Source organism: Mizuhopecten yessoensis, unplaced genomic scaffold, assembly GCF_002113885.1.
Source record: "Mizuhopecten yessoensis strain PY_sf001 unplaced genomic scaffold, ASM211388v2 scaffold10331, whole genome shotgun sequence".
NCBI lineage: Eukaryota > Metazoa > Mollusca > Bivalvia > Pectinida > Pectinidae > Mizuhopecten > Mizuhopecten yessoensis.
The window spans coordinates 2,191,798-2,218,393 of record NW_018408493.1 but is presented as its reverse complement, the minus strand read 5'-3'; the positions used below and the strand labels follow the sequence as shown (position 1 = coordinate 2,218,393).

General features: G+C 40.7%; 3 protein-coding genes and 1 long non-coding RNA gene across 4 annotated transcripts; 2 read left to right on the top strand and 2 right to left on the bottom strand.

Annotated features, from left to right (window-relative positions):
* Positions 1-1,460: 1,460 nt before the first annotated feature.
* Positions 1,461-8,475, top strand: LOC110460203 (39S ribosomal protein S30, mitochondrial-like). The gene is made up of 5 exons (XM_021512997.1): positions 1,461-1,623; positions 4,603-5,216; positions 6,552-6,663; positions 7,017-7,196; positions 7,861-8,475. Exons 1-5 carry the CDS (start codon positions 1,467-1,469, stop codon positions 8,292-8,294), a joined length of 1,497 nt encoding a protein of 498 aa, XP_021368672.1. The 5' UTR covers positions 1,461-1,466; the 3' UTR covers positions 8,295-8,475.
* An 884-nt stretch (positions 8,476-9,359) lies between these two features.
* On the top strand, positions 9,360-10,117 carry LOC110460205. Its single transcript, XR_002463981.1, has 2 exons — positions 9,360-9,905; positions 9,958-10,117. It is a non-coding gene; the product is annotated as an uncharacterized LOC110460205 (long non-coding RNA).
* Positions 10,118-12,869: 2,752 nt separating this feature from the next.
* On the bottom strand, positions 12,870-15,746 carry LOC110460209 (protein wech-like). Its single transcript, XM_021513004.1, has one exon. The coding sequence runs from the start codon at positions 15,410-15,412 to the stop codon at positions 13,478-13,480; it is 1,935 nt and encodes a 644-aa protein (XP_021368679.1). The 5' UTR covers positions 15,413-15,746; the 3' UTR covers positions 12,870-13,477.
* A 4,261-nt stretch (positions 15,747-20,007) lies between these two features.
* On the bottom strand, positions 20,008-25,058 carry LOC110460218. Its single transcript, XM_021513021.1, has 2 exons — positions 24,655-25,058; positions 20,008-22,585 (listed from the first exon to the last, which is right to left on the bottom strand). The coding sequence occupies exons 1-2, from the start codon at positions 24,863-24,865 to the stop codon at positions 20,790-20,792; spliced, it is 2,007 nt and encodes a 668-aa protein (XP_021368696.1). The 5' UTR covers positions 24,866-25,058; the 3' UTR covers positions 20,008-20,789.
* Positions 25,059-26,596: the final 1,538 nt, after the last annotated feature.

Sequence of the window (26,596 nt, the reverse complement as noted above, 5' to 3'; positions counted from 1 at the left end):
TTATAATTCAGCTTAATCGGTTTAATTCAACAAAAGGCAAAATTAATCATAAAAGAAAATAATACTTCGGTGTTTTCAGTACTGTCGTCTTTATGCTATAATTCGTTTTTCTTTCCATCTGAAATTTCCAATATTTGACGAACTCCAACACGAAAATACACACATAAAAACCATTGGAGGTGGAGGCGTCGTTGCTTCTAACTTCTGAATGGTAATAACCAACTTCAAAAAGTTGAAGATAATGTCATGAGGGAGAAAGAGATTTAGTCGATTCCGAGAAATCCAAAATGATATATATATAGATTTAATTTTGAGGGTACAGTGACAGGAGAGCAGATTTAAAAGATTCAGTAGTAGAACAGGAGGATATGATATCTGGTGGGATCTTATTCCACTCAGATATTGATCGTGGAAAGAAGGATTGTTTTCTGACCTGGGTTCTGCAGTGTGGTATTGGAAGGATTGGTGGTGGGAATGCCTTGATTGCCTGGTTGCTGGTATTAGTCTAGTGTGTTTACTAATACTGAACTACCGGGATTGTTTACAATTTTGAACATCATATAATGTACATAGGTTTGTGTTTCTGCGTCTGTCGGCAAGGGATCGCCATTTAAGATGGTTCAACATATCGGAGACACTGAAAATTGCACCTGAAAGTAAACTGGCGATCATTGAGGGTTTCATGTAGAATAAAATCAGATTGAAACTGTGCGTTGAGCACTTGCGCTTTGCCAACAGGATTATGTATTAATTTGCCCTCTTGCTTTAGTGGGGAAATGCCACAGTGATCAGATCGTGCTTTAATGTTAGATCAGAATCGTTTCATATCAGAGTATTTGTTATTAGGGTTTGGACTATTGGGTTTTATTATCTCTTCAATATGATCCCAGTAAGACGTGCAGAGTTTCTTTTGGACTGGATGTTTTATGTCTTTAAATTTTGATTTTAATTTTGCTTCGTCGTCGGTTAAACGTTATACAATGTAATGTAGGGAGAACATTTCAAGTAAAAATCAGCGTTGAACGTTTTTTTTTTTGCAACTAAACCGACGCGGTTGTGCTCTTTACCTTTAGCTCAGGGACAAAAATGAAGATTAAAATAATAAATTGATGTAAAAAAACTGTAAAAAGGTCTTTGGGTGAAGCATATTTTTAAGTTTGCGCTAAAAATATGCTTCACCCAAAGACCTTTTTACAGTTTTTTATATATAATATGTTTTGAATCGATTTTTTGCAGGCATTGTTTGTAATACACGGAATTAAATTAGTTATTGTTATCTAAGTCCGTGATAATATAAACAATATTTGATGAAGAACATTTCGTTTATTTCCTAAAAGAATAGCTCATGTAAAATTCTTTGAACTGTGAGATGGGATTGCTGTTGTCGTGTCGTGTACGAGGGGAGATAACCCCGACTACCTCATCGAATATATTATCAAGACTTTCGATGACTGGGATCTACAGAAATGGCGACTACCATGTGGAGGTCACCCTTTCGTTTCTCGTCAAATTTAAGGGTTGCCCTCCGTCAGAAAAATCCTGAGCGATGTTACTCATTGAGTGCCCTACAAACGCAAGATGATGAAGTATTGTATCCACCAGTCAAGCCGAAATTCCCCCCAGGTGACCAATAAGAGCAATAATTAATCACCGGTGTCTGGTTGTTTTTGTAACGGGTCACTCCAATTTAGCAAAAGCTACTGTATTTGTTTGCAATATTAAAACGTAGATCCAGATCCATAAGAAATTTTTGTACACATTTGATAACACAAGAACTCTGCTTAACCACAGGGGTTCGTAACAAATGTCTGAAATACACTTGTGCTGTGACCAATATCAGTATAGTATGTCATGTGTATTTCAGACATTTGTAAACAAAGCTTCTAATTATTAGGCACAGGTCATATATAGGCCTGGTGCGGTCACCCTTAAAAGTGTCTTCAACCGACAACAAGCGTCTTCAAGTGACAACAAGCGTGCCAGACATAACCTTTAAAAATATTGAATAAAGTAAGCGACATCAGAAGACATGTTGTTAATATGACTATAATACGTCACCTCTATACCAAATTTAAATTTGATATTTGAAAAATTGACCGAGTAAGGATAAATTGAATTTTTACGATCGGCGGTGTGGCACACGTGTGAATAAAACTCCACAGATCGTGAAACGTTTTCAGACTTTACCTCTAAAATTAATCTGAAAAGTAAGTGACATCAGAAGATATGTTATTCATATGACTATGATACAACTACTTCAAATTGAAATTTGGTATAGAGGTTATAGTCATATTAACAACATATCTTCTGATGTCGCTTACTTTATTCAGTATTTTAAAAGATTTTGTCTGGCGACGCTTGTTGTCACCTGAAGACGCTTGTCGGTTGAAGACGCTTTTAAGGAGGACCCGTCTGGTGTTGGGGTGTTTTACAGCACTCACAATCGCTATACTGATCTTATCTATAAATGAACTGGAGAAATTCTCCCTGGCCGAGTCGGTATGAAGCAGCTGGTATTTTACTGGGATGATCATTAGAGATAGCTATTGGAGCACATCATTGTCAGTTACATAATGAACCATGCTGATACACATCAGATCCTTTAAATTTACATCACGATTAACTTGAAACAGGGGGAGTAAAGTGATGTTCTGATCATGGTCTTTCGGTAATTGTTGAAGGGTAAAAATCAAACACTGCCCCAGTAAGATCAGGGGTCCCCCAGGGTTAAGTCCTCGGGCCGATCCTTTTTCTGTTTTATAACAATGACATTACTGAGAGCATTTAAGGGCATTTCATCGTCCATTAGGCTCTTCACAGATGATATACAATTATGTGTCTCACAGTTGCATCAGAGAGAGATGCACAATCCCTGCAAAGAGACCTTGACAGTCTTTTGGGATAGGAAGTCGAAGATGGCGTACCATCCCGACAAATGTCAGGTCCTTTCCATCTCTAGAAATAGAAACCCCATTGTCCACCAGTATACACTTCATGGACATAAACTTCAACGTGTGGTGGAAGCAAAATACCTGGGTGTCACCATCAGGTCTCGCATGACGTGGGTGTCCCATGTCGGTAATTTAACTATCCAAAACTACCATGAGCTACCTCAGGCGAAAACTGAAGATATCATCTTCTGACATCAAAGAAAAGGCATGTAAATCCTTTGTTCGCCCTCAGTTAGAATACGCTAGTCCAGTTTGGGACACATACCTGAAAAAAGACACTGACAAGAGAGAGATGGTTCAGCACAGGGCTGCCCGTTATGTCACCAACCGACATTGTAACACCTCAAGCGATGGTAACATGCATATGTTAAATCACCTTAAATGGCGCAGTCTTGCTGATCATGCTCTACAAAATATGCCATAGTAAAGCTGCCATCAACCCCAAACACCTGGTCCCCACTACAAGACAACCAATGCACTGTCATCAAAATTATTTCCGCACTATCTCCTGTAGAACGTCCATGAGGAAAAAAGCCCTCTAACCCGGTACAATCAATGATTGGAACACACTTCCACCTGAAATTTCATCAGCAGACACTCCATCCTCCTCCAAATCAGCAATCTCCTCCTTCAAGTATTAATTCTGTTCCTTTTTTTTTCTGTTCATGCCACAACCATATATGACAAAATCATCAACCAGTTGAAGTATGTCATTATCTGGTAGAAGTAGAAGACATACAAACTTAGCTTACACAACTATCGGGAATGAGAAAAAATGACTAATATTGTATTAGTAAAAATATGTAGCAGAACATGACTGGGTCGATCATCGGCGACCAGATAGCTCAATTGGTAGAGCATCTGTCTAGAGTTCGGAGGGTCCCGGGTTAGAATCCTGGTCTGGCCGTGCATTTTTCCTCTCCTGTTACATATAATAATTTGTAGTGGTAGCCTAGGTACCAAAGGTTTAAATATTGCAAGTAAGAATTTAAGTTAATAATTAACATATAACATCCTACCTACTGTTATGCATAAATCTGGTGTTTATCTATATCACAAAGTCACCCTTAAAACTTACGGGAGACTGATGTATCACTGTGGTAGAACTAGCAGTTTTTAAGATAGACGTGAAAATCCACCAATTCCTTGGGTATCTACGTATGCAAGGACATGTTGGTTAATTAAGCAATGCAACCACATTATGTAGGGGGGAATGCATGGTCTCCACTGAAATCAAAGATAAGCACACAAAGCTTTGGTACATTGAAGTTGGAATATATAGTATAATCTTGGCATATCTATCTTCAAAAAGTATTGATATGCATGGTCATCCACTTTGCATCAAACTGTCTCGGATGTAGAAAATCTCAGTAATGATGTATGTGCAAATTTTACTGTATTCAGTAAGGAACATACTGGGTTTGTTTTTAGGACTTGGGTATTTTTCATATAATACAACACGCAAATTAACTTGGTGTTGTAAATTATAAGCATGCATGTCAATTTGATTAACTCTTCAATTTTCACAATAGTCCATCCCCCATGTCCCTAAACAGACGCGAGATCCACCTTGTGGACATCATCATCAGTCATCACATGTACATGCCAATATTCAGTTCTTTGTAACTAAAGTGACATTTTAACATTCTAGGTAACTGGAAAGGAATGGAGCGAGATTATGCCTGGAACATGTACAATTTAGAACAAGAATCTCTAGCGATTCCTTCAGTCCAAGGCCGAATTGACCATGTCAAGAAAGTCCACGAAATTCATAGCAAGTACAAAGGAGATCTCAAGTTTGCCTGGTTCTTCAATGGCAAAAGTCTCGAGCCACGTCTGTTCAACTATCAGCTAGACAAAACCAAGACATTTCCCAATGATGGACTTCCTAGTGTTTATGACAATGTGGATGTAACAAATGAATTAGAACTTGTTACTCCTTTAGTGAAGGAAATTATAGTGAATGAGTGTGAAAAAGTCTACCGCAGATCGTCACTAGGCAACCCTGTTGGGTTGAGCAAGGAAAAGGTTTCAAAACTGTTGATCAAAAGTATGATTCTAAAGATCTTGTCAATTTTGTCCTATAGTCACTCCCATCTATTAACGTCAGAGTTCTCGGAGGATGTTTTCCAACAAGCATACTGGGATCGGTTGTCTGATACAGGACTTATTGAAGAAAAACGGAAATTCAAGCAAAAAGTGATGAAATTTCAGGGAGAATATAAAACAAGTTTCCAACTGAGGACGGAGCTTCCATTACCCGAGGTAAGATCATTAGGGCGGGGCTTCCATTACCTGAGGTAAGTTCATTAGGGCGTGGCTTCCATTACCCGAGGTAAGTTCATTAGGGCGGAGCTTCCATTACCCGAGGTAAGTTCATTAGAGCGTGGCTTCCATTATCCGAGGTAAGTTCATTAGGACGGAGCTTCCATTCCCCGAGGTAAGATCATTAGGGCGGGGCTTCCATTACCTGGGGTAAGTTCATTAGGGCGGCGCTTCCATTACCTGAGGTAAGGTCATTAGGGCGGAGCTTCCATTACATGAGGTAAGTTCATTAGGGAGGAGCTTCCATTACCCGAGGTAAGTTCATTAGGGCGGAGCTTTCATTACCCAAAGTAAGTTCATTAGAGCGTGGCTTCCATTACCCGAGGTAAGTTCATTAGGGCGGAGCTTCCATTACCCGAGGTAAGTTCATTAGGGCGTGGCTTCCATTACCCGAGGTAAGTTCATTAGTTGACTGGTTTTATATACTCTTCATTGTTTCCTGGTAGTGTGCTCTATTTATATTAGAACAGGATAGAAAAAGAAAACCTTTATGTTTCTGTTTTTCATGACCTGTCATGTTTCAGTTGTACAATTATTATGAAGTAATCTGTATTTTAAGCCTTTCTCCAAAAGGAATATTCTTATTTTGTGATCTGTCTATCAAATGATCATGATATTGTGAAAACATATCTTTTTCATTAGTCCAAAGGACCAGTTAGATTAGGTAAATCAGTCGACTAGTCCTTTAATACTAGTCACGGACTAAAGGACTAGTGTAAGTGACTGGTGTCAAACCCTGTCAAAGGTCACTTAGAATTGCTTTCCAGACACAAATCTAATAGACATTGCTGTACATTTATTTGATGTTTCAAAGTTAATATACACTGTACATTTATATACATGTATATATGGCAGTGTTTTTGTTACCTGAATTTTACAACAGCATGCAGTTCCTTTATGAATTGTGAAAATACAGTATTCACTATTTGTATTGAAATTGGGAATATATTCCTCCGTTATTTGGTCATTTTGGGAAAATAAGGCACTTTTTAGCGAGGAGAAACAGCCTGTATTCTGCAGTAAAACTGAGCAAACGAAAATCACTGTATGGATATAGTATATATATAATAGATCTTTGGTCTGTGTCCTGTCGTTAACGTGTTATCAGGGCCATTACTTCTTTTTTACGAAACTGTTAATGTCACAACTGGACATAACAATGTGTAGTTTAAAACTCTCAGGTCCATACTGTAAAGGTCTCGGGGAAATTTCATAGATAATTTATTTTGACTAGAATAGACAATATGTCAGGGTGACAAGGTTCTATGTTTGTAGTTTGTAGATCGGGATTCAGAGAGCTGTGTTGGACGGGATTACCCAAAGTGCCCATACCACCCTTTAGTATTGGGGCAAATGAAGGAGAAATGTACACCCCACTTTCTACCCGGTAAGTTCTGCATCTATATACCAGCTGTTTGACTTGTAGGTATACTTATAGACCGTGATCTTTCTGTAGATGAAAAAAATAAAAAAACTCAAAACTCCAGTCACACTGGAATTTTTATAATGTCTTTCAGTGATAACAATGGGTGGAAGTTGCAGAACTTTTTCTATAATAAGCATTTTATTATCCTAATAAATATCCTCCTTTAAGCCTTTTTTTCAAGTTCATTAGCGCTATTTATGGCAAATACGGTATATTTATACACATCTGCCTAGCTTGTATTGCTTATTCTCTCTAAAACAGATGCTAAGCTTTTTTTCTTTGAATAAGAGATCAGTAGATACCTTTTGTTACAGGTGTAAACCTCGGCTCACCGTGTGAGTTCGGATATCTATCGCTGGAGACTGTCAACTCTTTCCTGTTAGATAAAGCAGCTATAGCCTACAAGTCCAGCCCTGATGTCATCCCAGAAATCTGGAAAGGGTTCGCTCTCAGCTCCTCCTTCCTGTCCACTGTGGCGCAGGCTCACTACCAGGGTAAGATATGTCGTAGTACACAGGCTCACTACCAGGGTAAGATGTCATAGTACACAGGCTCACTACCAGGGTAAGATGTCGTAGTACACAGGCTCACTACCAGGGTAAGATGTTGTAGGACACAGGCTCTCTACCAGGGTAAGATGTCGTAGGACACAGGCTCACTACCAGGGTAAGATGTCGTAGTACACAGGCTCACTACCAGGGTAAGATGTTGTAGTACACAGGCTCTCTACTTTAACACAGCATTTCACATGATCAAGATCGATGTACCTCACTCTCAGTGTCATTATTTTAAAATCTGCAAATATGGAACATTGCAGTTTGAAGTTTACGCCCTTTGACTTTGTGCTCCATCATTCCAAACATTCAGCGATGACGTAGGTCCATAATGGATGCTTAAAGTTTACAAGTGGTTAACAATTTATTTAAATCCAATTTGAAAGAAAAAAGAAAGAAAACGCTTGTTGTGGTTGAGTTTCAAAATTCGAGATTCAGCTATTAAATTAAAGTTTCATGAACATGATAAACAACAGTTGGTTGTCTTGAAACCTCTATTTGATCACACAGCTACACGTATGTATATATACCACTCCCATGCCTCACCTCACAAACACCAACCATTCATATAGAAATGTAACTATACCGTTTTGCTATGTTTCAGGATTTAGTATGTACTCTGACATGACCTATCCATTGACATCCCAGACCATCATCACTGATGGTAGAAAGTTTCTGTTTGGTGCCTACCAACTGAACACATTACAGATGTGGAAGCCGGATGAAAACAATCCTCACTGCAATCTGTTTTGGCATACAGAGATTGACATGTTCGACGGTGTGCAGGATGGGAAGATTGTAGGCTACAATGACGACGTTCTTAAGACTCTACTTAAGTTTCTTCTGTTGGGCACCCCTGACCGAGGCTACGACCTGAAGCCAACCATCTCCCACATAGAACCAACAGAGACAATTGAGGACTATGTTCACATGGAGGAGATCATAGAGACAACAAAATATGATTTTGATACAGCCTCATCAACACAACTAAATCAGGCGATGGAGGACTCTGTACCTCCTGAGGATGTCAAAACATAGAAATAACATGTTCAATCAAAATAGAGGACTTTGAATTAAGTGAAGAGATCATGATATAGAACCAACACAGGGGATGGTAGACTTTGTACTTTGTGAGGAGATCATGATATAGAACCAACACAGAGGATGGTAGACTTTGTACTTTGTGAGGAGGTCAGGTATAGAACCAACACAGGGGATGGTAGACTTTGTCCTTTGTGGGGAGGTCTGGTATAGAACCAACACAGGGGATGGTAGACTTTGTACTTTGTGTGGAAGTCACGATATAGAACCAACACAGGGGATGGTAGACTTTCTACTTTGTGAGGAGATCATGATATAGAACCAACACAGGTTATGGTAGACTTTGTACTTTGTGAGGAGGTCAGGTATAGAACCAACACAGGGGATGGTAGACTTTGTCCTTTGTGGGGAGGTCTGGTATAGAACCAACACAGGGGATGGTAGACTTTGTACTTTGTGTGGAAGTCAGGATATAGAACCAACACAGGGGATGGTAGACTTTGTACTGTGTGAGGAGGTCAGGATATAGAACCAACACAGGGGGTGGTAGACTTTGTATACATACTTTGTGAGGAGGTCATGATATAGAACCAACACAGGGGGTGGTAGCCTTTATACTTGTGAGGAGATCATGATATAGAACCAACGCAGGGGATGGTAGACTTTGTACTTTGTGAGGAGGTCAGGATAGAGAACCAACACAGGGGGTGGTAGACTTTGTATACATACTTTGTGAGGAGGTCATGATATAGAACCAACGCAGGGGGTGGTAGCTTTGTACTTTGTGAGGAGATCATGATATAGAACCAACACAGAGGATGGTAGACTTTGTACTTTGTGAGGAGGTCAGGTATAGAACCAACACAGGGGATGGTAGACTTTCTACTTTGTGAGGAGATCATGATATAGAACCAACACAGGAGATGGTAGACTTTGTACTTTGTGAGGCGGTCATGATAAAGAACCAACACAGGGGGTGGTACAACTAAATCAGGCGATGGAGGACTCTGTACCTCCTGAGGATGGCAAAACATAGAAATAACATGTTCAATCAAAATAGAGGACTTTGAATTAAGTGAATAGATCATGATATAGAACCAACACAGGTGATGGTAGACTTTGTACTTTGTGAGGAGGTCAGGATATAGAGCCAACACAGGGGATGGTAGACTTTGTACTTTGTGTGGAAGTCACGATATAGAACCAACACAGGGGATGGTAGACTTTGTCCTTTGTGGGGAGGTCTGGTATAGAACCAACACAGGGGATGGTAGACTTTGTCCTTTGTGGGGAGGTCTGGTATAGAACCAACACAGGGGATGGTAGACTTTATACTTTGTGAGGAGGTCAGGTATAGAACCAACACAGGGGATGGTAGACTTTGTACTTTGTGAGGAGGTCATGATATAGAACCAACACAGGGGGTGGTAGCTTTGTACTTTGTGAGGAGATCATGATATAGAACCAACACAGGGGATAGTAGACTTTGTACTTTGTGAGGAGGTCATGATATAGAACCAACACAGGGGGGGGTAGCTTTGTACTTTGTGAGGAGATCATGATATAGAACCAACACAGAGGATGGTAGACTTTGTACTTTGTGAGGAGGTCATGATATAGAACCAACACAGGGGGGGGTAGCTTTGTACTTTGTGAGGAGATCATGATATAGAACCAACACAGGAGATGGTAGACTTTGTACTTTGTGAGGCGGTCATGATAAAGAACCAACACAGGGGGTGGTAGACTTTGTACTTTGTGAGGAGGTCATGATATAGAATCAATATTTGCTAAATTAAATTATCTACTTTGTGAAACTATCTTTGTTTTGAATCTGTTTATTGAAGATTTTTACATAAATCTCTGACTGATGACAGTGATGTATAAAACACTGATAAGAATGTTAATACTAATTATTGATGCCCTAACCTAATGGTAATACAAGTTTAGTCTGACTATGTAAAAATCGGGTCAGGTTTCTCCATTAAAATCTATATATAGATTCTATCTGATTGTTTTGTCATCTACTTAGTATTATTTAATAATTGAATAGCACTATTTTAACATTTATGATGGTATGCAACATAATTTCATTCAAACATACAAACTGTATTCCATGTTGTGTGAACCACTGGTAGTGCCTCTTGGGGAATGCCATTGAACGAAACTGTTGTGTGCCAGCATACCATCTTCAATGTCAAAAAGATGCTAGAAACACTTATGTTAAATTAATTTTCCGTTTACCTGATGCCTTCTGTACATACTGGTCTGAACAGGTTTCTGGTTCTCTACATACCTATAATAGGGTAATAATGTACTGGGTTGTGGAGAGGTCATTCTCCGATATATATCCAAGTAGAGGTAATAAACTCACTGATAAACCTCAAGGTTTAAAGTAATAAAGAACTGAAGTTTGAATAAAGAACAAGTGTTAATATTGGGTACCGACTCCATTGCCAATAGACATGAACTACAGCACTCAGGATGGCAACTTTGTTTTCACAATAGAGATTTGAGGGACAGGTTTGGTTAACAAGTGTAAATCAGTGGTAGGAAATGAGTAATGAAGCTCAAACAGAGGCTGGTGTATTAGAAGTACTTCCAGATTTCATGTCTTCTGAGGAAACACAGTAATATTATGTAATCTGCAGGACTCTGTTTCCAGACTGGGACTATCTATTAATCAACAGAGGCGCAAAATGTCTGGCATAGTTTTTCCTGAAATTCTGGACTTGTTTCTGTAGCTTCCTATATTTAAAGTAATATTATGGCTCAGGTAGTATTGGTATTTTTATAGACGTACTAAATGCCGATGTCGATATATCACTATCCAAACCCTATCCTACTTTTTCACCCCTCAGCCAGCACAACCGTACTTGACCCATTGTTAAAATAAAATCAATATTCATTTTGTATAACGTATATGTTTAAGGTTTTGTTAACCACACGTGACGTACATGTGGTCAGTACATGGTTAGATGGAGCTGGCAATTCACACTACTGTCTCGTTCAAACAAACGGTGTAGCTTGCACAGACAAAAAGAGTCTGGTTGAACGAGACTACTGTAAAAGTGGATTTCCTCGCTTGCGGAAATGTTCGCAATGTAACTCTTCAAACTGATCGCGATAAGGAAATTTTGGCGTTGGCATTACTTTGAAAATCTATTTCTATTATGTGTATAGATACTTTATTTATCTAGAGATATCGCATGTGAAGATTTCACGCTATTTTACTCAACGCGAAAAACATGAGCATTTACAGTACTGTAAAACTGGATATTTTCGCGTGTGTAAAGGTTCGCATTGTGACCCATTAAACTGATCGCGGTGTGGAAAATCTCGCGTTGTGACCCATTAAACTGATCGCGGTGTGGACATTTTCGCGTTGGTTATTGCTCTGAAATCTAAATATTCTATTTATATATAATCGATAAATATATATTCGCGTGTGGATATTTTCGCGATAATTTTCTAAACGCGAACATTTCCAGACCGCGGTTATTTCAACTTTTACAGTATAGATGGTACAGGTGATAATTATATAACGGCTTATCTCGGGTCACCAGCAGTATACATTTGAATTGGTTTGAGGTCCCACAAGCGTGTCTAGATATAATCACTGGCTAAATCAATCGGTTAAAGCATTGTTATTTAATCTTTTATTAGTAACACAATCATCAATATCGATAATATACATCACTGGTTACACTTGAAAACACACTTAGAATACAATACAGACAGCCATCGAAAATCAATAGTGTAAATAATATCACATACATAATAGATTCAGGCACGGCGCATATATTACAACTATGTTGTACATCGATCTCTTGATTGGCTGATCTAGAGTGACAGATATTGTTAATAAAAATCTAAATTTATCAGTACACATCGCTCCATCAAATATATTGTAAAGTTGTTGTAACGAGGGTGACAGACAATCAATAACTATACCTACCGATGGCATCTACCACGCAATACCTTAAAATCCTAACTAGACAAGAAGCCGAATTCCTTTTCGACCGATTTGAGACCATGGTGGTTATATTGTGCTTGTTTCATTAAGATAAAACACACTTTTATAAAATTCTAAGTTTTCATACATTATTGTAAAGAAAAACAACGACAAAAGACAAATTAAGAAAGATACGTCTAGTGTAATTTCTTTCGTGAGATTGGCCCTGATTACACGATATACTAATTGTCTCATTCGTGAAGCAGCGTTTGTAAATTTGACACGGAATATGGCTTTGTCTCTATCGGAAAGTTCATATTCAATCGTCTGTTTGTGTTTTTGCGTGAAATAATTCAGACGAATATCTTTTTTTGTGGTTTATAAAGATATTTTGATAGAAACATTACACATCGTTTTATCAAGCAAAGTATTAGTACTTACCCAAGTGGATAGCAGGGACGTTATATAACGTTTCATGGTAAATGGATGCACTGCAAGCTCTCCCATGGACCTGAGGATTTGTTACAGTTATATTTGAACTTAAACTGAGGCGTTTAGAGTAATTTTATACGTTTTTGGGGTTGAGATCAACTTTCGGTAAAATGACCCTCCCCAATGATGGTATTTATATTTAAAAATATATATACGAGTATACCACCGTTGAGGCATCAAACACATTCTCTCATATATAAAGTTTTAATGCCATTAACGATAACTGATCCTGGCCTCGATGCATAGATTTTCGAAATTGGTTGAATTTGTGTTCTTGTTTTCATTCGGGCGATCTTAAAAATTTACATTTCAATACCTGATACATAACATGCAAGTCCGCCAGCTTCATTGTCGTTATAAGGCCTTTTAAATAATTGACCAATGCATCAAAACAAGAATGGACCTTAAAATCGACCGAGAGTTCCGCTCCATGTTACTCAGCAGCTATTTACAAAAAGTGATTACAGTACAATTGTTATTATATTACTATTCTCCCTATAAATATATACATTACCGGCGTTACCCAGCATTCACCGAACCGGACATGAATGTATAATGTAAGACCTTGGTTCGTCTAATATGTAAGTTGATACTATTCCCTAAACACCAATAATTGATGATCCTTATTAATGTCAGACAGTACTCAGTGGTCAAAGAGCGGATTCTATGGGAGAGAAATGACATTTTGGCGGGTAATCCCGTCTTCTGTCCAACGTCCCCGAAATAAACAACGTCACTTGTCGTTACCCGCGAAGGTTACGCTGTAAACTTTGACCTCGCCATGTTTGTTTCCTACCCACACCAGACCATCATTGCCACAATTGACTGACCATGGATGATAGATTCCGTTCTCGGTGGTCAGTATTGGCAAGAACGTATGTCCAGTTTCGTCCAGAATCATGATTCGATGGTTGTTAAAATCCGCCACAAGAATCCTGCCCTCGCTGTCACAGCATATACCTCTTGGACAGAAAATGTCAGAATCTGATATGTTAGCCTTCCGAAGACTGAAATACTCCGTTTCCACGTGCCCTTTGTCGTTCAATATCGTTACACAGTTTCTCTTCCAGTCAGAAATAGCAATAAATCCAGATTTTGTAACCGCAAGACGTGCTGGGTACTCGACCAAAGGCGACCCAGCAAAAGACAATATATTTGGTGTTTCCATTCTTTTTTCGCCGTTCACAATCTTTTTAACGACTCTGTTGTTATGGTGATTTTCATAATCATAAAAGGCATTTTTCTCAGTTAAACAGATAACGAGTGCATTCTGATTTCGGTCAAACGCGATGCCTCTTGAACACATATCCGTGTAAGTCACAACAGACGTTTGGAAGGCCTCGTCTACTTCCACAATTTTTTTGGCGGAGTTACACGACACGTATGTCTTGTTGTCCGGCCCGCAGATTAAGTCGTCCGCAGGGAGGTTCAAGTTGAACTTCTGGTGCACTCTTCCCCTGCCATCGTATAAATTAATTTTGCCATCTATCCCTTCAATAATCCAGGCGCGGCCGTCCGCAGCGTAAGAGATGGCGGAGACGGGCGCACCAGCCGTCTTTGTACAAAATTGGGATAACAGTCGAGGTTTTGACTGATAAGGAACTGCAGCTCCTATATGACCGAATTGAGGCAGAAATTCTTCCGCAGCCATGACTTTTGAATGAAACTGAATACCTGCATTTTTTGAGATAGCGCGAACAGGTCCCTCCAGTTTCAAACTTGTCAGTTTTCTCTGTAACTTCAGTCCACTTTCAACAATCTCCACGTCATCTGACTGTTTCATTGCTGCATGTGCCACAAGATATACATTGGCGAAGGATTGTATATTGGTTTCTAATTTCTTACCGATATTTTTAGCGGGAGCTATGCCCTTCCTTGCCTCCTCCCTGGCTTGCCTCAACATGGTCTTTTTCGTGTCTTCGACCAGCGCGTGCCAAACCTTGGCGTGGTTGTTTATTTCCCTCATCGCCAAATCCTCTGCACTCTCCAGTTTCTTGATGTGTTGTGTTGTTTCGGCTTTTCTATCAGTCATCCAAAACACATGGTTGGCAAATTCGTCGGATTCTACGAGTTTCGTAAGTTGCTCTCGGAAGTTGTCGGACATTTCCGTGGCGACTCTGGACATATGCAGTTTGTGTTTCGTCATATTGCAATGTTGACATACAAGCTTCTCACAGTCAATACAATAATACGTCTTCTTCTCGTCTACGTGTATTTCACAGTACACATCTCTTGCCAACTTTCCTTGAAGATGGTCCTTGCCAATAGTTGCAATGTGATGTTCGCGAGTCGACCTGATGTTGTTATGGTAATTGAAACAATTCTCGCAGAAATCCTGTGCGCACTCGACACATCTTCCGATCGCATATTGGTTATCGTTACATACATCACAGGTGATGCCCACAGTAGTAGTTCCAAGATTGAGGTACAAATTTCTCTTGATGCCCTCAGCACCTTGTTCTGGAGTACGAGTCGCCGTATCACAAAGCGGACAGTCTATCGTCCCGTCTGGACAGACACTGTCGATGTAACCGTCCAGACATGTCTTACAATACACGTGACAACAGTCCAGTTCACGAGGGTCCTTAAACTCATTACGACACAAGTAACACCGAGTGTTCTTAAGAAGACCGTACAGCACGCGCTTCCCTTCTTGTCGTCCGGCCATGGCGCCTGTAGTTCTGATATCTGTTAAATCAAGTTATGAGAGAACCAGAGTTTATCTTCATGTATATCTCATGAATATCATAATGTGACGTTTACTAATGATTTCTTATTGTATTAGGCATATCACGTCGCCCTCACGCAGTGATTAAATCATTCTAAAGTAACTGTCAGCATGGAAAGGCTGCCCATACATTTGTTACTATGAAGATATTTCCTTGACACTACCGACATGTACAGCTTCAGCGTATGAAATGCCCTTTTGACGGAATTCCAATTGTATTCATACCGTTCTCTCGGAAAACCTCCCGTTTAATTGTTGTTTAGTAATACATGACTAACAAATATAGCTCCGTTCTCCTATTCACCTGGCTATTGACACTGAACTACATGAAATTACCTGTTATCGAACACCTAGCTAGTAAACACCTATAAGGAAATTGATCGGAGCAACCGGAAGTACAATTCTACAAACACAAAACATCAATATTTAAATACAATGAAAACTGATAGATATTTGATTTCGTAAAGTACTGCTGATGTTTGCAATTCTAATTTAATTATTTTATTTTCTCTATATATACTAGAACTGTTACTGTTACAGAAAATCTCGTTACCAGGGCGACTATGCTGCACGCGCTTGATATTTCAATTAATTTTTTATTGGCAATATTAATTTGTGTGTGTACCCGACCCGTGTATTTGTACTGTTAATGGTATGATGGATTTTCAGTCAGAACAAACATGAGACCAGTTTACGAGAGATAGATAGATCGATAATCACACACGGGGTTCAGAGGAAACGCCTCAGTTCCAGCACAGATTTTAATTCGCAATATTGTGTGACGTGTAAGGGAAACTTATTTTGTGTTAACCAATTTCAAAAATTATCGTCATCGTCGTCATCTTAGTCAGGGGCGGTGGTAAGTACGGCGCCTGGCGTCGTCATCTTAGTCAGGGGCGGTGGTTAGTACGGCGCCTGGCGTCGTCATCTTAGTCAGGGGCGGGGGTTAGTACCACGCCTGACGTCCTCATCTTAGTCAGGGGCGGTGGTTTGTACGACGCCTGGCGTCGTCATCTTAGTCAGGGTCGGTCGTAAGTACGGCGCCTGGCGTCCTCATCTTAGTCAGGGGCGGTGGTAAGTACGGCGCCTGGCGTCGTCATCTTAGTCAGGGGCGGTGCTAAGTTCGACGCCTGGCGTCGTCATCTTAGTCAGGGGCGGGGGTTAGTACCACGCCTGACGTCCTCATCTTAGTCAGGGGCGGTGGTTTGTACGACGCCTGGCGTCGTCATCTTAGTCAGGGTCGGTCGTAAGTACGGCGCCTGGCGTCCTCATCTTAGTCAGGGGCGGTGGTAAGTACGGCGCCTGGCGTCGTCTTTCTAAGTAAGGGGCGGTGGTAAGTACGACGCCTGGCGGCGTCATCTTAGTCAGGGGCGGTGGTAAGTTCGACGCCTGGAGTCGTCATCTAAGTCAGGGGCGGTGGTTAGTACGGCGCCTGACGTCCTCATCTTAGTCAGGGGCGGTGGTTAGTACGGCGCCTGGCGTCGTCATCTTAGTCAGGGGCTGTGGTAAGTCCGACGCCTGGCGTCGTCATCTTAGTCAGGGGCTGTGGTAAGTCCGACGCCCGGCGTCGTCATCTTAGTCAGGGGCGGTGGTAAGTTCGACGCCTGGAGTCGTCATCTAAGTCAGGGGCGGTGGTTAGTACGGCGCCTGACGTCGTCATCTTAGTCAGGGGCGGTGGTTAGTACCACGCCTGACGTCATCATCTTAGTCAGGGGCGGTGGTTAGTACGGCGCCTGGCGTCGTCATCTTAGTCAGGGGCTGTGGTAAGTCCGACGCCCGGCGTCGTCATCTTAGTCAGGGGCGGTGGTAAGTACGGCGCCTGGCGTCGTCTTTCTAAGTAAGGGGCGGTGGTAAGTACGACGCCTGGCGGCGTCATCTTAGTCAGGGGCGGTGGTTAGTACGACGCCTGGGGTCGTCATCTTAGTCAGTGGCGGTGGTAAGTACGAGGCCTGGCGTCGTCATCTTAGTCAGGGGCGGTGGTTAGTACGACGCCTGACGTCGTCATGATTGCTGTTTGCTGTACTATAAGTGGTCGATCGTTGTAACGTACCTACTCGTAAATTAGAATTCAAGATTTTATGTATTTTCTTCTCTGTTTTACATGTTACAAAGCGTATGATTGGTTAAGTTAAATGTCTAAAAGCAATAAAAGCGATAAATGCATGTGGGGTTGTTTTAACGTAAAAATTAAAAAAGAAGGTTTTTATATTAAAATATCTCTTCTTATTTATCTTTATGGGTAGAATGTAGGATAAGGTTAATCAAGAATGATTGTCTTGTTTGTCTGAATATTATAAGCTATTCAAGTCGACATTCTACCACATCTTCGATATAACGACACATTTCATTGGTTTATAACCGGGTATTATTTCTGACGATAGTCCATGCGAGTGCATGTATTATTTCACAACATATATATATCATGCATATGGAAGGCTTTGGGTTCTGTCCCCTGGCCGAGACATACCAGAGTCTAAAAAACGGTAGTTTCTACACCTGCTCGGTGAGGTAGCACTATCACTAGGAGACAAACGCGAACATATCGCAGCCTCCCAAAACACACACACATACACTACACGCATGTGTCTGGCATACAGGGTATACGTAGGCCGTCTTTAAATGACAATTCTAAACCAACCCAATTATGCCTATGCAACGCTGTTCAAAAACATCCACCGCAAATTATAAGCAAGCAAGCCATGGGAATGGTTTCCGTTTTTGAATGTTTGAAGTTTGGCTATAGCGGACGAACAAAAAAAGTTGCTATTTAACCTCAATAAAAAGCTTGTCAAGCTTATTCCGCCGAACTTACGAAGATGAATTGAAAGTGTGTTTGTAAATCTGTCAAATGCTGATTTCACGTTTTGATTTGATTGATTGAAATACAAATCTGGTATAAAGCAATTACGTAATTATCCATTGTTTATCGTCTGTCTACCAAATAGCGTCTGGAAATGAAAAACAAATCCTTTCCAAATATATCCAGGTTAATGCGGCGTTCACACAATGCCGATTATGGCTCCCGTTTGAGCTCAGACAGCGCTACGACACGAAAAGTGAAAAAGTCGGATTACTATCCTCAATGATCTAGAATGTCCTATCATTGCTCGAACGTAGTCGTAAATGTTCGTAACAGAGTCCTACGTATCGGGATGGTCCGGAGAGGTCGACCAAGCACTCCCGATAGTAAGGTGCGTCCCGTAACATTCGGAAACTCAGCCGATTTTGTCTAGTCGGATTACAATCGTAACTATGTCGTGTGTTGTCTGGACGGTGTCTTGACGGTGTCGTGTGGATCGGGACGCTGTCGTGATGAACGGGAGAAAATTTACATTGCCGTTTCTAGCCGAATAAGTCCAGATTGCGGCCAGATCTTGCCGAATGCGTCGGTTCACTGTCCGGTCACTGTCTGATCTCTGTCGGATCGCGTTCGGGACAATCGGGACGCTGTCGGGACAGATTCGATCGTAGGGGAGAATCGGTACGAATTCGGCTGGAAACGGCTGAATCGGGATGCTTTCTGAACAATATCTGATTGTTATTAAATAAATGTTTTCACAAATTTGTGAATTTCCCACCACGAATCACAGGATCTTGATCAGACTTTTGACAAATTTTAAACGGGAGTGGTCCTTTTAAGGATGGCAGTAAAAAATCAGGAGTGTGTGACTGAGGCTTAAAAAGACAAAATAGTTCGACTGCCCACAGTATTATAAATGTTAAAAACGTGCAGCTTATGAACACACATTGGCATTATATGATAAATGTTTGCGCGCGCAAATATCAGCATTATTTAAACAAACCAGATTACGCATGTCACCTTGCTTGGACACTGAGGTAGACACGAAAATGACTTTCACAAGACATTTTACTTGATAAACAGATACAATTAACATATGTTTGTATATTAAGTTAGGACATATATCTCAGGATTCGAAAATGTTGGAAAAATAGTTGACGACGGTCGTCATTAATTATTTTTCCAGCATTTTCTCACCCTCGTTATATATTTCACCAAAATTGCACGCACATATGTTAATTAGGATATACGAAAGTACAAAGGGTAAAATTAGTACTTTTACATATCATGTTAAGACAGCGCGACGTCATAGGATCTTATCTACAATTTCATTGTTACATTATCATCAAAACCTCTTAATGACGTCACAAAACATGACTCCAGCTTTGATAATGTAATACTGTTTATGAAAATTTACGCTACAAGCAAACTATTATTTCTCTACACCTTACTAGTTTTTATAGATTTTAAATGTTTTTACTCATAGAACGACATGTAACTCTGGACAGAAAATATGTATGTGTGTTACAACGACTGTATAGATTGAAAACAACTTCCGTTTTAAACGACTAAATAGATTGAAAACAACTTCCGTTTTAAACGACTAAATAGATTGGAAACAATTTCCCTTATAAACGACTGAACAGATTGAAAACAATTTCCGTTATAAACGAATATATAGATTGATAACAACTGCCGGTTAAAACCAATGTAGTGATTGAAAACAAGGCGTGGCGAGAGGAAATTTCTTTTTAATTTTAACGTGACAAACACATGAAAAATGTCTATAAGGCACTACGGCGTTATCTGTAAAATAAAACCTGCAACTATCGACAGGATGCTTTAATCGTAGAGACGTGATTACAGCCGAACATTTTTCAGTTATAGAACTACATCAAATGATAAATTGAATTTGGCCTTATGATTTATCCATATACACGGTTTCGATAATCTCGATATGATTTTTCCGTATACACGGTTTCGATAATCTCGATATGATTTTTCCGTATACACGGTTTCGATAATCTCGATATGATTTTTCCGTATACACGGTTTCGATAATCTCGATATGATTTTTCCGTATACACGGTTTCGATAATCTCGATATGATTTTTCCGTATACACGGTTTCGATAATCTCGATATGATTTTTCCGTATACACGGTTTCGATAATCTCGATATGATTTTTCCGTATACACGGTTTCGATAATCTCGATATGATTTTTCCGTATACACGGTTTCGATAATCTCGATATGATTTTTCCGTATACACGGTTTCGATAATCTCGATATGATTTTTCCGTATACACGGTTTCGATAATCTCGATATGATTTTTCCGTATACACGGTTTCGATAATCTCGATATGATTTTGAAGCTTTGATGACTTCATGGTTTACTTTTCACGGGAATGTTATCAATGCAATATGTTTTCCCTATAAAGTAATCGGCGCAAACAAATAAATATAATTTCACAATAGTAACATGTTTTGTTTTTCAATGTAAGCGTAACTACTGTTCATATCGGTTCGTCTTTCACGATAATTTGTATGTCATCTTCCAAAGATTCCATCGGTTCGTTTGCAGTTTCCTCTGTGCTGGCGTTGTCTGTCGTTTGACAATCCGAGTAGTCGGCTGACACGTCAATAGCCGTGTGGAAGAGCATGGTTGGAGACACAGGGGCAATGCTGGGTGGCCGGGGGCCGATATAACAATACTGAGTCATATCTACACGGAGGAACGTTAACAACTGTTGTAGTTTATTGTTGATTTCCGATACAGGCTTCCTTTTGAAGCGCCAGTAAAACTTCCTGTTTGTCGGGTGCTTCACTTGCTCCGCACTCCCGAGTCCCAGCTCCTGGCACTTCTGGAAAAAGAGCGCGGAAGCCCATACCGGATGTCGGTTGTTGGTTCCCTGCAGTTTGACGGGAGGCGTTATGGACTTCTGCGAGGCGGTAGTAGCAGAAACGCCATGACCATCGTCGAAACATTCTAAAAGCCGCTTAATTCGTTTTGCGTGCACAGATACAAACATTTGCTTGTCCATGACGACAAAATCGGCAGTTTGCGTTTCTTCCTGTCCATCCTCAGTGAGTGACTGGTCGGGCCAATCTTCGGGTGTTTGCACCGACGCAGTGGGATTTTCCGACAAGTACATGACTTGGTTCGGATGGTGCATTCTCTGTTGTTGTTGTTGTTGTTGTTGTTGTTGTTGTTGTTGCTGTTGTTGCTGTTGTTGAAGAAGAATTTGATGTTGCTGGTTGTGATTCAACTGTTGGTGCACAACTTTTGGTTGCTGAAGCTGACGAAGGGCATCTTTCACATTAACCCACTTTTTACCACTACTACCGGTATAGTTACACATACCGAAGCTAGCACCCGAGCCGAGCATCAACGTGAGTTTTTGGTCAACAAAGTACTTACACAGATCTATTGCTCGACACAGCGTTTCCCTGTCGACTGTGAGGTCCCACTTGAAAGCCTTGTTGTCAGACGGTTGCTTGGAGAATCTACAGGCGTTGACAATGGCCTTCAAAACACCTGCTACACGTACAATTTGACCTAACGATTTCTCAATAACTGTCCGCTTGTTCTGGTCTTGATCCAACTGGTTCATCATACTTGTCCACTCATTGTCATGACAATTAGCCAACTCCTTCCATGCGTCGGTAGAGAATGAATACTTTCTTGGTTGTAAATGGTAGGTATGTAAGGTCTGAAACACTGATTTAAACGAAGGTGTATCCAAAGGCAAAGGGTGCGAGTTCCATATCGGCGAATATTCTTGGTCTGGTGAACAGGACACTAAGTATCTACTTGCTAACCCTATCAGCTTATCATTGTGCAAATTCATAACATGACTCGGGGTCGCGAACCCAGTGTGATTGAAACAGGTTGATTCTAGCATGGTCACCTCCCCTGAAGAAACTTTGAACTTCGGAACACCGTCAAAGAGTTCTAAAACTCTTTGTAGTGCCATATCAGACTCAATATCCAAACATTTATGTAAACATTTAACATTGTCTACAATGCTTAATATTTGTCCTTCATTTTTGTCGAGAACGTCCTCCAAGGATTTCATATCCATCGCTCCCGCCAGAATCTGTGGGGTCGCTGATTTGCTGGAATAACTCGTTGGTCGAGAAAGATGCCACTGCCGGTTTTGTTCGCGCTGAATGTCTATCAAGGGCGTCATGATCAGTTTTAGGGCCGCCGTTTTCTTAGTCCCTGGCCCGGCCCCAACCATGGTCCAAAGGATCGGTGGTTCAGTCCACGTCTCATTGGCTTTGATGGAAGTCTTGTTCCCCATCAACGCTGAAGCAATTAAAAAGAACATAAAGCTCGATAATTCATCAATATCATGAGAAACAAAATCCTCTTAATGATGATAGCTAGATTTAGATAGGCTAATCATGAACACTGTGTTAGAAAAAAAAAGCACAACATTAAAAAGTTGAGAGAAAAACTAACCTCTTCAAAATATGATATAAAATAAATTGTATTGGATTGTTTTCTTCCTTTCAGAGTATTCAACCTCTGTATTTTGTTAAAGTGCCACTGTAAACCAGTATAACCATATGTCTATGTCCACAGTGTAATCCTCTGCCTATATAAAGCATCTTAGATCTCCCAACACTAAGATGAAGTGCAATCCCGTCATTATCTAGTGTAACCCTTTGTCAATGTCCACAGTGTAACCATTTGTCAATGTCCACAGTGTAACCCTTTTTCAATGACCACAGTGTAACCATTTGTCAATGTCCACAGTGTAACCATTTTTCAATGACCACAGTGTAACCATTTGTCAATGTACAGTGTAACCCTCTGTCAATGTCAAGTCTAACCCTGTCAATGTACAGTGTAACCCTCTGTCAATGTCAAGTCTTACCCTCAGTCAATGTACAGTGTAACCCTCTGTCAATATATAGTGTAACACCATATGTCGATGTCGAGTGTAATTGTAGATCTCTGTCATTACCCAGTGTAACTCTCTGTCAATGTCGAGTGATACCCTCTGTCAATGCCCAGTGTTATCCTCTGCAAATACCCAGTGTTACTCTCTGTCAATGCCCAGTGTTACCCTCTGTCAATGCCCAGTGTTACCCTCTGTCACTGCCCAGTGTTACTCTCTGTCAATGCCCAGTAATAACTCTTTGTCAATGCCCAGTGTTACCCTCTGTCAATGCCCAGTGTTATCCTCTGCAAATGCCCAGTGTAACTCTCTGTCAATGCCCAGTGTATCTCTCTGTCAATGCCCAGCGTATCTCTCTGTCAATGCCCAGTGTTACTGTCTGTCAATGCCCAGTGTAACTATCGATCAATACCCAGAGTAATAACTCTTTGTCAATGCCCAGAGTAACTCTCTGTCAATGCCTAGTGTAACTCTGGCAATGTCGAGTGTAATTGTAGATCTCTGTCAATGCCCAGTGTAACTCTCTGTCAAAGCCTTGTGTAACTCTCTGTCAATGCCAAGTAATAAATCTTTGTTAATACCCAGAGTAACTCTCTGTCGATATCGAGTGTAACACTGTCAATGTCTAGTGTAACAATCTACCAATATCTAGTGTAACAATCTGTCAATGTCGAATGTAACTCTCTGCCAATATCGAGTGTAAATGTAGATTAATGCCAGTCAATGCCAGTATAACTCTGTCAATGCCTAGTGTAACTCACTGTCAATGTCGAGTGTAATTGTAGATATCTGTCAATGCCCAGTGTTACCCTCTGTCAATGCCCAATGTAGCTCTCTGTCAATGTCGAGTGTAATTGTAAATCTCGGTCAATGCCCAGTGTAACTCTCCGTCAATGCCCAGCGGAACTCTCTTGTCAATGCTCGGTGTTATCCTCTGTTAATGCCAAGTATAAATCTGTCAATGTCGAGTGTAACTCTCTGTCAATGCCAAGTGTAACTCTCTGTCAATGCCCAGTGTAACTCTCATTGCCCCGTGTTACCCTCTTTAAATGTCAAGAGAGTAATTAATCCTTTGTCAATATCCGGTGTAACCCGCTGTCAATTTATATAAATTAGTTTCCAATTTTTTCCCTATTGTAATTTTAACGATCTGTACAAATACTGGATTTAGCAATTTTGATACAAATGAAATACCTACATTAATATTGTACGCTCTTGTATTGTCACAGCGTTCTGGTGGTTATTTTGTTTTTATTCCTTTTTCCTTTTTAAAACACAATACCATCTGACAAGTCAACATTTAATATTGAAACACTTTCACAGAGCATTTCGAATGACATTTCGGAAAATAATGATTTATTGGTTGAACCAACTAGGCCAACGTTCGGAACCGGTTGAGTAGACGAAGCTATATATGTCAACAATGCACGGTACTTACATACTGTAGCCTAGCCTTTTATAGTATATTTACCTGCGCAGCATGAGAGGAACGGTAGAAATAAATGATCATCGGGACATCCGAGTGCAGCAGCATTGTTGTGGATGAGCTTCCGTACATGCGGGCCACACATCAGTCCGATATCGGGCATAGCCAACCGCTGTGCTGCGTGGTATAGACTACAGCCCTCCTCATTGCCGACTTGCTGCGAGTGGTTGTCAGTTTCTTGCGTGTAGTTATTCATCTTGTAATAACGACTGAACGATATCCGTTCTGACAAAAGTCCGTCGGTTCACTTATAAAATCCCACATGAAGTGGGGAACATGGCTACTGTTCACGCGACCAAGTTCCACGCCTAACACATACTTACAACTAGCTCCACTTGCACACACAAGGAAACAAGAGTGTTCTATTTATAGCCGTTATTGTTCAGCAAGCTGTCTATCGACAAGCCATCTATAGCCTGTTTCAGAAATGTCGCTGCTACTCGAACTGCAGTACAACGCCTGTACATATCCTGTAAGCTTTTTCGACAACCGCTGTGCCGGGGGCTTGGATTGTTTATCAAACACATTCAAACTAATTTAAATGCTAAATTTAGGACACAAAAGAAAGACGTCCTGGTACGTTACACGCCACAGGCCTGCACATGGTCACGTCCGGTATTTGTAGTGACAACGTGGTCGCTCTTAGACTGTCAACACACTACATGTACTTGATTCTGTTTCATCACATCATACATGCTTCTTGCTTAAATAACATTCGTGGTGTGAAAGTAAGACTGTTGATAAATACATATAATATACGTCATCTCTACATTTTAATGTTATATACAGTACATCTTTTTAAAGGGCATGTCTTTTAACCTGTTAGAAAATAGAAATGATTTAGCAAATTCACTGTGGTTATCCCAGTTCACCTCTTCACTCTATGCAATGTAGCTACCTTAATTCTCTAATTACCCCCCCCCCCAGGTGGCAACAACAAACACCCCTAGGCTGTTCACAACGCACCGGCCTGCACCAGTGACTGTTTAATTATTAATAATAATTTCAAACAACATTTTACAACAATTTGTCATGTATATTTTATCCTACACATCTACAATGTATCTCCTAGACATTTACCACTATTTTTTCAGAAAAATAAACATTTTCTATACCTCCGTCCCGACCAGTGCGTTGACCTGAACTGAGGTCCCAGCAACACTTGCTGCACGTGCTACACATGCCCTACAGGTGTCGCCACCTATCGGGGTACCATAAGAGAAAACAATTTCGCGCTAATTCCTTGTAGTCAACCGCGCGAAATATAAAGTCCCCTCTCCCCTCTATGTCCTGTAGCTACCTCAGGTCACATCTCCCCTCTATGTATTGTGGATACCTCAGGTTACCTGTTCCCTCTATGTACTGTGGATACCTCAGGTCACCTCTCCCCTCTATGTATTGTGGATACCTCAGGTCACCTGTTCCCTCTATGCACTGTATCTAACTCCGGTCACATTTCCACTCTATGTAATGCAGCTACTTCAGGTTTCCTTTCCCATATAATATCCTGTGACTACATGAGGCCATATCTCCCCTCTATGTACTGTGACTAACTCAGGTCACCTCTCCCCTCTATATACTGCGACTAACTCATGTCACATTTCCCCTCGTTTTACTGTGGCCTCTCCCCTCTATGTACTGTGATCACATCAGGTCACCTCTATCCTCTTTATACTGTGACTGGCTACCTCGGGTCACCTCTCCCCCCTATGTACTGTGACTACCTCATGCAGCCTCTCCCCTCTTGGTACTGTGACTACCTCAGGTCCCCTCTCCTCTCTTGGTACTGTGGATACCTCAGGTCAACTGTTCCCTCTATATACTGTTACTACCTCAGGTCCCCTCTCCCCTCTTTGTACTGTGACTACCTCAGGTCACCTCTCCCCTCTTGGTACTGTGGATACCTCAGGTCAACTGTTCCCTCTAT

Excerpts from the sequence above, each read along its gene's own strand:
- LOC110460218 (XM_021513021.1), bottom strand. The coding sequence starts at position 24,865 with ATGAATAACTACACGCAAGAAACTGACAACCACTCGCAGCAAGTCGGC. Across the intron at positions 22,586-24,654 it reads GTTCCTCTCATGCTGCGCAG|CGTTGATGGGGAACAAGACT; the intron begins GTAAATATACTA and ends TAATTGCTTCAG.
- LOC110460209 (XM_021513004.1), bottom strand. The coding sequence starts at position 15,412 with ATGGCCGGACGACAAGAAGGGAAGCGCGTGCTGTACGGTCTTCTTAAG.
- LOC110460203 (XM_021512997.1), top strand. The coding sequence starts at position 1,467 with ATGGCGACTACCATGTGGAGGTCACCCTTTCGTTTCTCGTCAAATTTA. Across the intron at positions 6,664-7,016 it reads TACACCCCACTTTCTACCCG|GTGTAAACCTCGGCTCACCG; the intron begins GTAAGTTCTGCA and ends CTTTTGTTACAG. Across the intron at positions 7,197-7,860 it reads GGCGCAGGCTCACTACCAGG|GATTTAGTATGTACTCTGAC; the intron begins GTAAGATATGTC and ends GCTATGTTTCAG.